The 12,385-nt window shown below is 40.4% G+C and overlaps 1 protein-coding gene across 1 annotated transcript in view; it reads right to left on the reverse strand.

Annotated features, from left to right (window-relative positions):
• The window catches only part of LOC102309528 (beta-1,4 N-acetylgalactosaminyltransferase 2), a 22,137-nt gene extending 9,758 nt beyond the window's left edge, over positions 1-12,379 (reverse strand). Inside the window, exons 1-5 of the mRNA XM_005952166.3 lie at positions 11,157-12,379; positions 6,753-6,866; positions 6,498-6,584; positions 2,143-2,324; positions 1,797-1,940 (exon numbers count right to left, since the gene is read on the reverse strand). Of these exons, the coding sequence (XP_005952228.2) occupies positions 1,797-1,940; positions 2,143-2,324; positions 6,498-6,507 (336 nt within the window). The 5' untranslated portion in view covers positions 6,508-6,584; positions 6,753-6,866; positions 11,157-12,379. The remainder of the gene's footprint in view (positions 1-1,796; positions 1,941-2,142; positions 2,325-6,497; positions 6,585-6,752; positions 6,867-11,156) is intronic.
• Between the last annotated feature and the right edge of the window lie 6 nt (positions 12,380-12,385).

Here is a 12,385-nt window from a genome sequence, read left to right on the forward strand (position 1 = left end):
ACCTCTGGTGCAAATTACTGACCTCTGTCATCATTTTAGGTGGGGGAACTTGCACAATCGGTGGCTGACTAAATACTTTTTTGCCCCACTGTACATGTCTCATTGGGGAGTTGACACGTGGTGAAAGCCGTGTGGCGAGAGGAGTGTCATTTTTTTTTTTAATTTGTAGATGTCGTGAGGACGAGAAGGAGTGGGTGAGGGGATTGTCCACAAGATCGGAGCTGAGGCCAGGAGAGAGGCTTCAGGAGGATCAGAGACAGCACAGAAGACATCGCACAGAGAGCTGTGCTACTGGGCTTTCAGGAGATCATCGGGAGGAGTCTTTGCACAGCAAACAACCATAAGGAGTGGAAGAGTTTCGACGCTGACGTTGAGGAAGACAACTAAGGTGTACGACGTGCTCTGCCTTACATCGTCTGCAGACTAAATTTACATTTCTGTCACCTACAAGACACTTGTCTTTAATGTCACTCTTACTCTCACAACCACACATATTACCATAAAATGGTGCACAATTCTGACTCCATCAACCCTTTTGCCAACGAAAGAAGAGGGCACTTCTCATGAGTGTAGAGAGCACTTGGAGAAGGAGTGTAAGCCAAGGGATGACTCAATAGCTGTGGCACTCGTTGAGGGAAAGGTTTGGTTTGTTGATGATTTGAGTCTTACGACAGTAGAGGGACAGGCTAAGACAGGTTTTACTGTAGCAGACAGTGAGAAAGTTATCTGTGCAGGACAACTAACATGTTTCATATTTGCTTGAGCAGCAGAGATGCTAGCTTTAACAGAAGCGTGTAAAGCTGCAGAGAGACAATATACACTGATAGGCAGTATGCATTTGCTACATTACATTTCTTTGTAGTGCAGTGAGTGAGACGAGGTGTGGCAACGTCTACAGGGAAGCCTGTAGAACACGCCAAACTCTTGCAAAATCTGCTGGAGGCAGTGTTATTAACCAGTGGAATTGCCGCTTGTAAATGTGCAGCACACATGTGAGGGAAAGATCCAGTTGCATTAGGGAAGGTTTTTGCAGATAAGATCGCAAAAGAGGCAGCTTTAGTTGAACATGGTGTTAACATTTTAGCAGTACAACATCAGCAGACATGCAGGCCCACTCACCTACAGCAGGAAAACGGTTGTGACTTACAGAAAGAGCGAGCTTGCAGGATGGTGTTTATTATCTGTGCGATAAACCAATACCGCCTAAGAATTTGTATAAGACTGCTGCTATTTTGAGCCATGGGCCGTGCCATTTCACAACAGCAGGGAGATGATGGGAGCAGTAGAGCAACATCTTTATACTCTAGGATTTAATACTTAAAAAAAAAAAAATTTGCAGGTCATGTATGATATGTTGCAAGCACAATTCTCGGGGTAATTTGAGACTGAAGAGAGGGAAATTCCCCAGACCCAGTCACCCATTTCAAGTTATTCACATGGACTGTATAGAGCTGTCCAACTGTAATAACTATAAGTACTGTGTAGTAATAGCGTGCCCTTTTTCAAAGTGGGTAGAAATCGTCCCAACTAGGAAAGCAGATGCCATTTTGGTGGCCAAAGCAATATATAAGAATATCATCCCGGAACATGGGATTCCAGAGACCATCGCTGACTGTCTTGTTTTCTTCATGATGAATAAGTCTCTAAACCAGCGGGGCTTGTGGAAACACAGACCCAACAATTGATGTCTTCTCTTATCAAGAAAACTTAAGACTTGTAGGTCCAAGTTACACATGATTGAGCTAAAGAAAAAAAACTGTTACAAACTGAACCAACACAAGCTATTTCATTCTTACCACATCTAGTTCAGGGACCGCCTCCATCACCTCCACAAGCTTCTCTATCTTTGTCTTCTCTGAAAACAAAAAGTCATCATCCACCCACAGAAAGTACTTGGTTGTTACCTGGGAAACAGCTAGATTTCTGCCTGCAAACCAGCCCTGAGAAGAAGAAAGAAACATCCTCTGTTCAAATTTATAAATTGGAATGGGACCCCGAGATTTACCTGGTTTGACTGGAATTGTACTTGATAAGTCTTCCAAGAACTGAATTGACATTTGCATGTCTTATATTCTATAAATATAATTTGAGTCCAAAATATTGCTAAAAACTCATAATTCTGAAATGAATGTGTGTGCATACCTGTGCTGGAGGCATGATGTAATGCTGGATGTTTTCTCCAGTAACGTTTTCTGGTTGTAAACTGTCATCTGCAATAATCACTTTAATGTCACTATAGAATTTCCGGATGCTGTCCAACAACACCCTCAGTTGTTTGTAACGCAGAAAGGTCTTTGTGATGATGGTTACTTGAGAGCTGATATCTAACAGACAGAAGTATACAGAGAATAATTTTAAGAAAAGATGAACTGTTAATATGGCAGAGTAGCATTAAATTTCTGAGTCATTCAACCAAAGGAAATACTAATAAATGTATTTTTTTTTATAATTCTGGAAAAGCATGTGTGAGGATGAAAAATAAGTTAGATATAAAGATATAAAATCTGCCTGTTATTATGAAATAAATGAATTATTTCACATATGTTTTAGAGTCTTTCTGGAGCCTGCTAGGAATGGGGTCACAATACAGATATCAGATTAGAAAGATTCTCAGCATACTCTGAGTGAGCTTCGAGAAATTTCTAGCAAGAAAGTCCCAGTTCCCAGTTTGGAAGTGATTTCAGAAAATTCTCAGAGCAATTTGAGAAAAGACACAGCAAAAACTTTAAATGAAAGAAAGACAGTGGGTTGGAAGAGTAAATGCAGTATTAAATGCAGCATATTGCATTCTCTGGTTAGTAATTAAAAAAATAAATAAATAAAAATCCTACAATGTTTTGAAGTCTCGAAACATTACCCTTATGCTCACTTGATTTATGACCTCAGTAAACTTGTCGCTTAAAGTTTATGATTTTTTGTCTTATACAACAAATGTAAGGTTATTTTTGTAAATGTTGTTACTATTGTAGCAGATTTCGATTTTTACATGTCAATGGTCACATTCCTATTTAACATTTCCTTTATCTATTCACAAGTGTGTGTGTGGGTGTATATATATATATATATATTATATATATATATATATATATAATATATATATATATGTGTGATGTGTGTAAGGCTGATTTTCTTTAATGAAAAACACTTGTCTTGTGTGCGGTCATTGTATTTATATATATATATACAGTGTGGGCAAAAAAGTATTTAGTCAGCCACCGATTGTGCAAGTTCCCCCACTTAAAATGATGACAGAGGTCAGTAATTTGCACCAGAGGTACACTTCAACTGTGAGAGACAGAATGTGAAAAAAAAATCCATGAATCCACATGGTAGGATTTGTAAAGAATTTATTCGTAAATCAGGGTGGAAAATAAGTATTTGGTCAATAACAAAAATACAACTCAATACTTTGTAACATAACCTTTGTTGGCAATAACAGAGGTCAAACGTTACTATAGGTCTTTACCAGGTTTGCACACACAGTAGCTGGTATTTTGGCCCATTCCTCCATGCAGATCTTCTCGAGAGCAGTGATGTTTTGGGGCTGTCGCCGAGCAACACGGACTTTCAACTCCCGCCACAGATTTTCTATGGGGTTGAGGTCTGGAGACTGGCTAGGCCACTCCAGGACTTTCAAATGCTTCTTACGGAGCCACTCCTTTGTTGCCCGGGCGGTGTGTTTTGGATCATTGTCATGTTGGAAGACCCAGCCTCGTTTCATCTTCAAAGTTCTCACTGATGGAAGGAGGTTTTGGCTCAAAATCTCACGATACATGGCCCCATTCATTCTGTCCTTAACACGGATCAGTCGTCCTGTCCCCTTGGCAGAAAAACAGCCCCATAGCATGATGTTTCCACCCCCATGCTTCACAGTAGGTATGGTGTTCTTGGGATGCAACTCAGTATTCTTCTTCCTCCAAACACGACGAGTTGAGTTTATACCAAAAAGTTCTACTTTGGTTTCATCTGACCACATGACATTCTCCCAATCCTCTGCTGTATCATCCATGTGCTCTCTGGCAAACTTCAGACGGGCCTGGACATGCACTGGCTTCAGCAGCGGAACACGTCTGGCACTGCGGGATTTGATTCCCTGCCGTTGTAGTGTGTTACTGATGGTGACCTTTGTTACTTTGGTCCCAGCTCTCTGCAGGTCATTCACCAGGTCCCCCCGTGTGGTTCTGGGATCTTTGCTCACCGTTCTCATGATCATTTTGACCCCACGGGATGAGATCTTGCGTGGAGCCCCAGATCGAGGGAGATTATCAGTGGTCTTGTATGTCTTCCATTTTCTGATGATTGCTCCCACAGTTGATTTTTTCACACCAAGCTGCTTGCCTATTGTAGATTCACTCTTCCCAGTCTGGTGCAGGTCTACAATACTTTTCCTGGTGTCCTTCGAAAGCTCTTTGGTCTTGGCCATGGCGGAGTTTGGAGTCTGACTGTTTGAGGCTGTGGACAGGTGTCTTTTATACAGATGATGAGTTCAAACAGGTGCCATTCATACAGGTAACGAGTGGGGGACAGAAAAGCTTCTTACAGAAGACGTTACAGGTCTGTGAGAGCCAGAGATTTTCCTTGTTTGAGGTGACCAAATACTTATTTTCCACCCTGATTTACGAATAAATTCTTTACAAATCCTACCATGTGGATTCATGGATTTTTTTTTCACATTCTGTCTCTCACAGTTGAAGTGTACCTCTGGTGCAAATTACTGACCTCTGTCATCATTTTAAGTGGGGGAACTTGCACAATCGGTGGCTGACTAAATACTTTTTTGCCCCACTGTATATATATATATATACATACACACACACACACACATATATATATATATATATATATACACACATATATATATACACACATATATATACACACACACACATGTATATACATGTATCTTTATCTTTTTACTATATCTTATAAACATTTTGCTCTTACTATATTTGACTTACTATACTGCTGAGTGACTGTCTACTGCTCGTCAAATACATTTCATTGCAATGTTGACCCTGTGCTAACTTGCATATGACAAATAAAACTGAAACTGAAATTAAATGTATGTCACAGGAATATTGTAACTGCAAGCCCTCTTAAACTTAAACTTAGTCTGTGCTGTAAGTTGTTATCCACTCCGGCAAAATTTAGGTACACATCACAGCACTTTATTGTGATAGGAAGGATATAAATAAAGTGTAAACTAAATGAATACAAAGAAATATAAAAGATAAGCCTAATAAAACAATAGACATTTAGCAAATATTGAGACCAATCCCTGTGTTGAAAATATTGCATCAGTGGATTTTTTCATGAGCAATCTCTGTTGGGCTTTCTTCACTACTGTGTTGATGAGGACAGGCTAATGTGTTAGTCCACAAAAGTCTGAAACACTTTCCAAGTCCCTGTTAATGAGTAATGTCTGAGTTACCTTTTCATTCTTCCTAAAATCCAACAAAGACAAAGAGTTCCTTTGTCTTTGTTGGATTAAGAAACAGGTTGTCTCTGTACAACACTGCCAAACACAAGTTCCACCACCATGGTGTCGTCAGTGAACTTAACAATGGTGTTACTATGGTGAATGGGCGTGTAACCATGGGTGGAGAGGAGGGGATCATATATAACCCTCTGAGTATGATTCATCAAAAAGTGTTTTATCCAACAGCATGCAGTTTAAATAATAGTTGGTGACAGAGGGTGGTGTTATTAGAAGCAGAGCTAAAGTTGATGAAGAGCAGCCATGCATCCATGCTTATCTGCTTCTTCAGATATGACAATGCAGTGACAGTGAAAATGCAAGTGCTACAGTCCTCGGTGTACTTATTTGCCCTGTAAGAAAATGTGTGTGCATCAAACGTGAAGGAAATGAATGACATAATATTACTCTGGACCAATTTCTTGAACCACTTCATAACCAGTGGAGTTTAGTCAGTGTTGATGGCTGGTAGACATTGAGGCAAGTTTTTTTTTTTTTTATGCAGATGGACTATGATGGATTTCAGGCAGGGTGAGTTGGTGGGATATGATAGGGACTGATTGAAAATCTTGACAAAGACCCATGTCAGCTGGTCGAAATAGTTCTACCACACCATGCTATGATGTCTGCAAACACCTCACTTTAAGAATGGAGTTATGATATAGGCTTGGTATAGGATACCCATATCCAGAAGATTGCTCAAACTATATTATACTATTGTGTCTTCTTGGTGATATTTATTAACTAATCAGTTACTAGTTTTTAACAAAGCATAGTGTTTAAGATACTTCCTAATGTGGAAACATCTAGGAGTGAAGAAGAAGAGGCTTAAGATTGTTTTTCTGAGAAAGGTAAGATAATGAGAAAATGACAGTAACTGAAGGAAATAATGATTTTGCATCAACATAATGTTCTTTGGATGGTGTTAATGCTCTTAACAGCATGCAATTAATATATTAAAGAAGCATTTTCCAACAATATTTAAATGAATATTAAGCCCTGATCAAGAATTCACTTCTACCTGTTCCCATGTCATACAGGACTGGTACATGAGGCTGCTGGATGGTAATGGGAAACACGGCTTCATAGTTTTCAAACTGGAAGGTGACTAAACAAAAAAAAAAATGTTTAGGTTCAGAACAAGGGGGACTCACTTTTTCTTTCACAGTTATTTTAAACATGCATTAATGATCATGTGTAAAATGCACATTATTTTGCAAATTCAATTGTCATTTAAAAATGGGTGTTTATAGCTCTTCACATTTCTGACACATACCAAGGTCTCCAGTGTTTATGTGGTAGATGGTGCTGGTATAGGACACTTTGGCCAGCAGGTCATTGAGGACCAACAGGCTGCTAGACTCAATAATCAGTTTCGTCTCTCCAGAACCTGTGAATTAAAACCAGACAATTTTAAAGTAATATAATACTGCTCGTCATTTCTCAGAAAGGGATTATAATATAATAGGAGTAGTCTTTAATTCAGAGTAATTTATTCTGGCTAATTAGGAAAGTGTCTTTCCTAATTAAATTATTCGCCCATCCATTCTCTTGCGCTTATCCTTATTGGGAGGTCGGGGTGGGTCGCCAGTCCGTCGCAGGTCTAACACATACAGACAACCATTGACACTCACATTCACAGGCAGTTAAGAATAACCAACTAACCTAACCTCAACCACTGCATGTGTTTGGATTCTGGGAGGAAGCCAGAGTAGACAAGAGAACCAGTGCAAACACAGAGAGAGCATGCACACTCCACACAAATATACAGTAGATGGTGAAGATGAATTCAGGCCCTTCTTGCTGTGAGGCAACAGTGTTAACTACCACGCTAGCCCAGCCAAAATTAATTAGTTACTGATAATTGACAACAACAATATGAAGCCCTGAACTTTACCAAATAAGATTCATTTTTCTTCTTTTACCATTTATAAAAGAAGAAAAAGAAATCAGGGACACGAGGGGACCAGTGACTGTCGTACTACGCTGATTGAGGAGACACGATGACTAAAATTGTATGGAGCTATGGAGGCAAGTCCAAGGGAAAACCATCATAATATAAAAAGATGTAATAAAAAGGGGTAGGGTTGCAGGGTAGTGCTTTTAAAAAAGTGTCAAGATACCTTGTAAGAAAAAGAACACATGTATATGTCTTTGTCTTCTAAATTTTATCACATTACTCTTTTATGAATTCAGTCTTTTGAGATTACAATTTTTATTTTACACATGTTACAGGAAAAAAATTATAAAAATCTAAAAAAAGAGTAATAACGGCTAGTTTAATGTGTTACTGACAGGAATAATGGAGAGCCAGCAACCTTTGTAGAACATAACAGATAATTACCACCTAGACAGTGGAAGGATCAGACACACTTTAGGCTGAGTACATGAAAACCCTTCATTTGACCTTCATTGACCTTAATGTGTGAGTCAGCAGTGCAATCAACAACTGTTCAAAAGGACCAGTGCAGCTCTCCATCCACATTCCAATGTAAGGAACCAACACCCACTGATGTTTATCAATAAAGACCAGGGCAGTGGCAGAGCACGAGTCCCTGAGCTCTCACTCTCGTGCAGGTGATCTGTGGCTGTCCTTGCTGCAAGTAAAACTGTGTGTTTCTCCTCTCTGATTCTCAGTTGAAGTGTTTTAGAATACATCTCTTGACACAGTGTCTCACTCAAGTTAATCTGATATTTGTGTTTAGTCAGGACTCTTGCCCACGTAAAAGATCACTCATGTGTTTTGTGTTTGTTTAAGTCAAATTAGTCACTCACCCCAGTTTAAATTATTTGTAAATATCTTTAAGTCTTTAGCTACTTCTTCTGCCTTGTTGTTTTGCCTGAGTCCCGCACTTGAGTTGTGTTACCATTTGTTTTCTAAACATAAAAAAGTGTTTTGTGAAGGCACTGGAAACAATTCTTCCAAACACCAAACATGTATTCCATTAGACCACAACATTGTGTTCTGGTTTTAGCAAATAATTTATATAAATTTAGAAAAAGAAAAAGTTCTTCTTCCATGGTCTCAATGAACTCCACCCCTACATTTTTGAATCAGCCACATAAGACCCACAACTGTACTTTGCTTAGCCTGCAACCTGTCAGTTGCCTCTGGAGTCCCACAGGTTCTACAAGCCGCAGCCCCTTGTTGCCAATTTAGAAATGCAGCACATGATCCACTCAGATTTACTGTTCCCAGCCTCCCTCAGAGTGCAGTTGAGGTGTGATGGGGTGTGGTTCGTGGCACACTGCGGTGGAGGAAAACACACCTGAGCTGCATGAGATCATCACGCCTCTCTCCATAAAAGAGTGAACTTTGGCCTGAGTGTTGTTATTGTGTATGTGTGGCTGGCAGGTGAAAAGCTGCAGCCAAGTGTAAAACAAACGCCAACAGAATAAAGAAGTGTTTGAAAGTGTGACAATGTGGTAGGATCTGCCATGTGTCTTCTACAGCTACTTCCAGGCTTTACTACTGCAATTCATTATTATCAGGATGTCCAAAAAACTCACTGAAAAGCCTTCAGCTAATCCAAAATGCTGCAGCAAGAGTCCTGACAGGGACTAGAAAGAGAGAGCAGATTTCTCCTGTTTTGGCTTCCTGTTAAATCCAGAATTCAAAATCCTGCTCCTCACATACAAGGTCTTAAATAATCAGGCCCCATCTTATCTTAATGACCTTGTAGTACCATATCACCCTATTAGAGCACTTCGCTCTCGCTCTGCAGGCCTACTTGTTGTTCCTAGAGTATTTAAAAGTAGAATGGGAGGCAGAGCCTTCAGTTTTCAGGCCCCTCTTCTGTGGAACCAGCTTCCAGTTTGGATTCGGAGACAGACACTATCTCTACTTTTAAGATTAGGCTTAAAACTTTCCTTTTTGCTAAAGCATATAGTTAGGGCTGGACCAGGTGACCCTGAATCCTCCCTTAGTTATGCTGCAATAGACGTAGGCTGCCGGGGATTCCCATGATGCATTGAGTTTTTCCTTTCCAGTCACCTTTCTCACTCACTATGTGTTAACAGACCTCTCTGCATTGAATCATATCTGTTATTAACCTCTGTCTCTCTTCCACAGCATGTCTTTATCCTGTCTTCCTTCTCTCACCCCAACCGGTCACAGCAGATGGCCCCGCCCCTCCCTGAGCCTGGTTCTGCCGGAGGTTTCTTCCTGTTAAAAGGGAGTTTTTCCTTCCCACTGTCGCCAAAGTGCTTGCTCATAGGGGGTCATATGATTGTTGGGTTTTTCTCTGTATCTATGAAGGCCTTGAGGCGACTTTTGTTGTGATTTGGCGCTATATGAATAAAATTGAATTGAATTGAATTACAGTGGGAATTGAAGATGGCCCCTGCCTGCAGCATACCCTCACGAGGTCTGTCCAGAATTTTCTGCCACAACTGATCACCAGGTGGTGATCAACTAGCGGCGCATCTCATCTCTACACATGAGTGTCCAAGACTTATGGCTGCAGATCTGATAATACGATTACAAAACTGACCATCAACCTTCTACATAGTGTTCTGGTGCCACATACACTTATGAATACCCTCAATCGTGGTGTTATGTTGTCGTTAACACTGAAGTCCAGTAACAGAACTCCATTAAGATATAACAGCCTATTCCTCCCTATGACACCTCTCCAGGTCCCGCTATCATTGCCCATGTGGAGTTATGGAGTAGAACAATGGAATCCCCAGATGGCACACTTCCCAGCACTCCAACAAATGACCCCAAGAAGGCTGAGCACTCTGAAGTGTCATTTGGCACACAGGCAAATGATAGTCAGGACCTTTTCCCCAACCCAAAGGCATAGAGAAGCAACTTCTCATTCATTGGAGAAAATCTCAATGTCTGGAAAGAAAACTTGTTGGAGGGTGGAGGATTCAAGTATACTCCCCCCATGGTGGTGGTTGGACCCATGTAGCTTCTTTGGTCTGAGGCCTGCTAGCCTCCACGGGAAAAGCCCTGGCCATCAGGTGTGGCTAGAGAAATTGAACTCAGAACCTTGAGTCTTACACTCCAGGCCACTAAACTAAACCCAGTCATATTCCAAGAACACTGAACAAGAGGGGCGCTGCTGCAACAGCTGTGACCGGTACATACTGGGCCTGCAAGGCTACTCAGTGCTCTCAGTTTAGCTGGGGTACTGGGGTATTTAGAAATTAGAGGCAATTAGAACTGGGGGAGTCCCCTCACCTACTAGCTCCATCCAAGCTCTGCACTGAAGTAATACTCATATGATCAAACTTCCTGTATTCAGGTGCTGGTCCCACAGATCAACAAGTGCAATCCCCTTAGTTCTGACTACCTTTCCTCTCTTTGTTACCATTCAAATAAACTTCTCCAGTTTGAATGATATTCCAATGTAATTGCTGTAGACGCTGTACTGGTATGGATCAGTGTATCAATGTCTTGTTCACTCTTGGCATATAGTTTACCTTACACCTAGCTTTTACTAGTCTTCCACTGCTCAAATTTTCATCCAAAATAATTATATAAATATTAGCATTTTCTGTACAGTGTTGATCCTTCTATTGGGGACACAGGAACAAAAAACAATGAAACAAAGAGAAAAAAGCAAGCTAATAATATTCAATAATTAAAAATAACAAACGAAAAAACCCCAAACCAATGTTAATTTGGTACCAGTGTATATATAAATTTACCTTTGACTTGGAAACTCACCTTGAACAGTGGCCTCTGCAGTTGGAGTTTCTGTGGTTAGGACACCATTTGACACAGTTAAGAAAACCTAGAATAGAAACACATGAATAAACTAAAAAGCACTCTGAGTAATTTTAGCAATACCAATACTACTACCACCTCCACAAAACTGCACCACCACTCAAGCTGTCTTTTTAAACCAGAAGAAAGCTTTAAAGTGAGACGGAACCTGAGAACCTGATGCAAATACATATTTTTCAGCGTTCCTAGAGTTTTATAGCATTCAGTGCATATCAGGTGCACTACACAGCCCAAAGGGTGTGTGGTCTGTCTTGTTAGATTGCAAAATAGTGGGAGATGCAAGTACGCACAGCTTCTTCAACTGAGGACAGTTTGAATTATATTGTGAAATCCACTGTCCTGCAAGCATAGGTTTCAGTGCGTGAATCTTAAAAGTAAAAATTTAGGAATATGAAATAAACCTGCCACCCCAACTTATGTAGAGATTGCAAGAGGGTGCTTTTAGACAAATGTCAAAGGCTAATAAAGTTAAAATCTATCATGATCATGTGAGCTTGTGCTGTTTGAGAAATTTCAAAATCAACTACCAAAAGGGACTGTAATTGATAATTGGCAGCTATTATTGTAGTGGTAAGACTACACACCTTTGGAGTGGGAGTCACAAGTTTGATTCCCTCCCAGTATTCAGTAAGGGTCCTGGCTAGACCCCCCCATGCTAAAAACCAAGCCCTGGAATAGCGTGGCTATGTCTGCAGCCTGTCCGCAGCTCGGACACAAAACATTTCATGGCATGTTGTACTCTGTATGATTGTGTATGTGGTGAATAAAGCTTGTTTGTTTGAAACACAATTAACGGACGTGTGTGCAGGCTTGGAGACTTAGTGGACCTTAGTGACTCTTATGAATGATGCAGATCCAACAAGATCACACCCAGACTTTACCTTTCTCAAAAAAGAGCTTGAACCTTCAGCCACAACACTCGGTACAAAGAGAACCTCATGGAAGAAAATTTATAAAAGCTTGTCGTCCTTTTGGTCATTGCTGTTTCAATGTACTGCTAGACTGATTTTATACATAAAAAACTGTACTAAATGATAGCTCCATGCCCATTCCTGTTCCAGGTTCAAAATTTAGCCTATTTCTCTGGTCAATGTACAATAACGTCCTTCATTTGTCAGCCGGTGATCGGCTGTGATCAGCTGATCACGGGGCCGGGGTTAAAAGAGAGA

The sequence above is a fragment of the Haplochromis burtoni genome, unplaced genomic scaffold (genome assembly GCF_018398535.1).
Source record: "Haplochromis burtoni strain Fernald_Lab_line unplaced genomic scaffold, NCSU_Asbu1 Contig_1202, whole genome shotgun sequence".
Lineage (NCBI taxonomy): Eukaryota > Metazoa > Chordata > Actinopteri > Cichliformes > Cichlidae > Haplochromis > Haplochromis burtoni.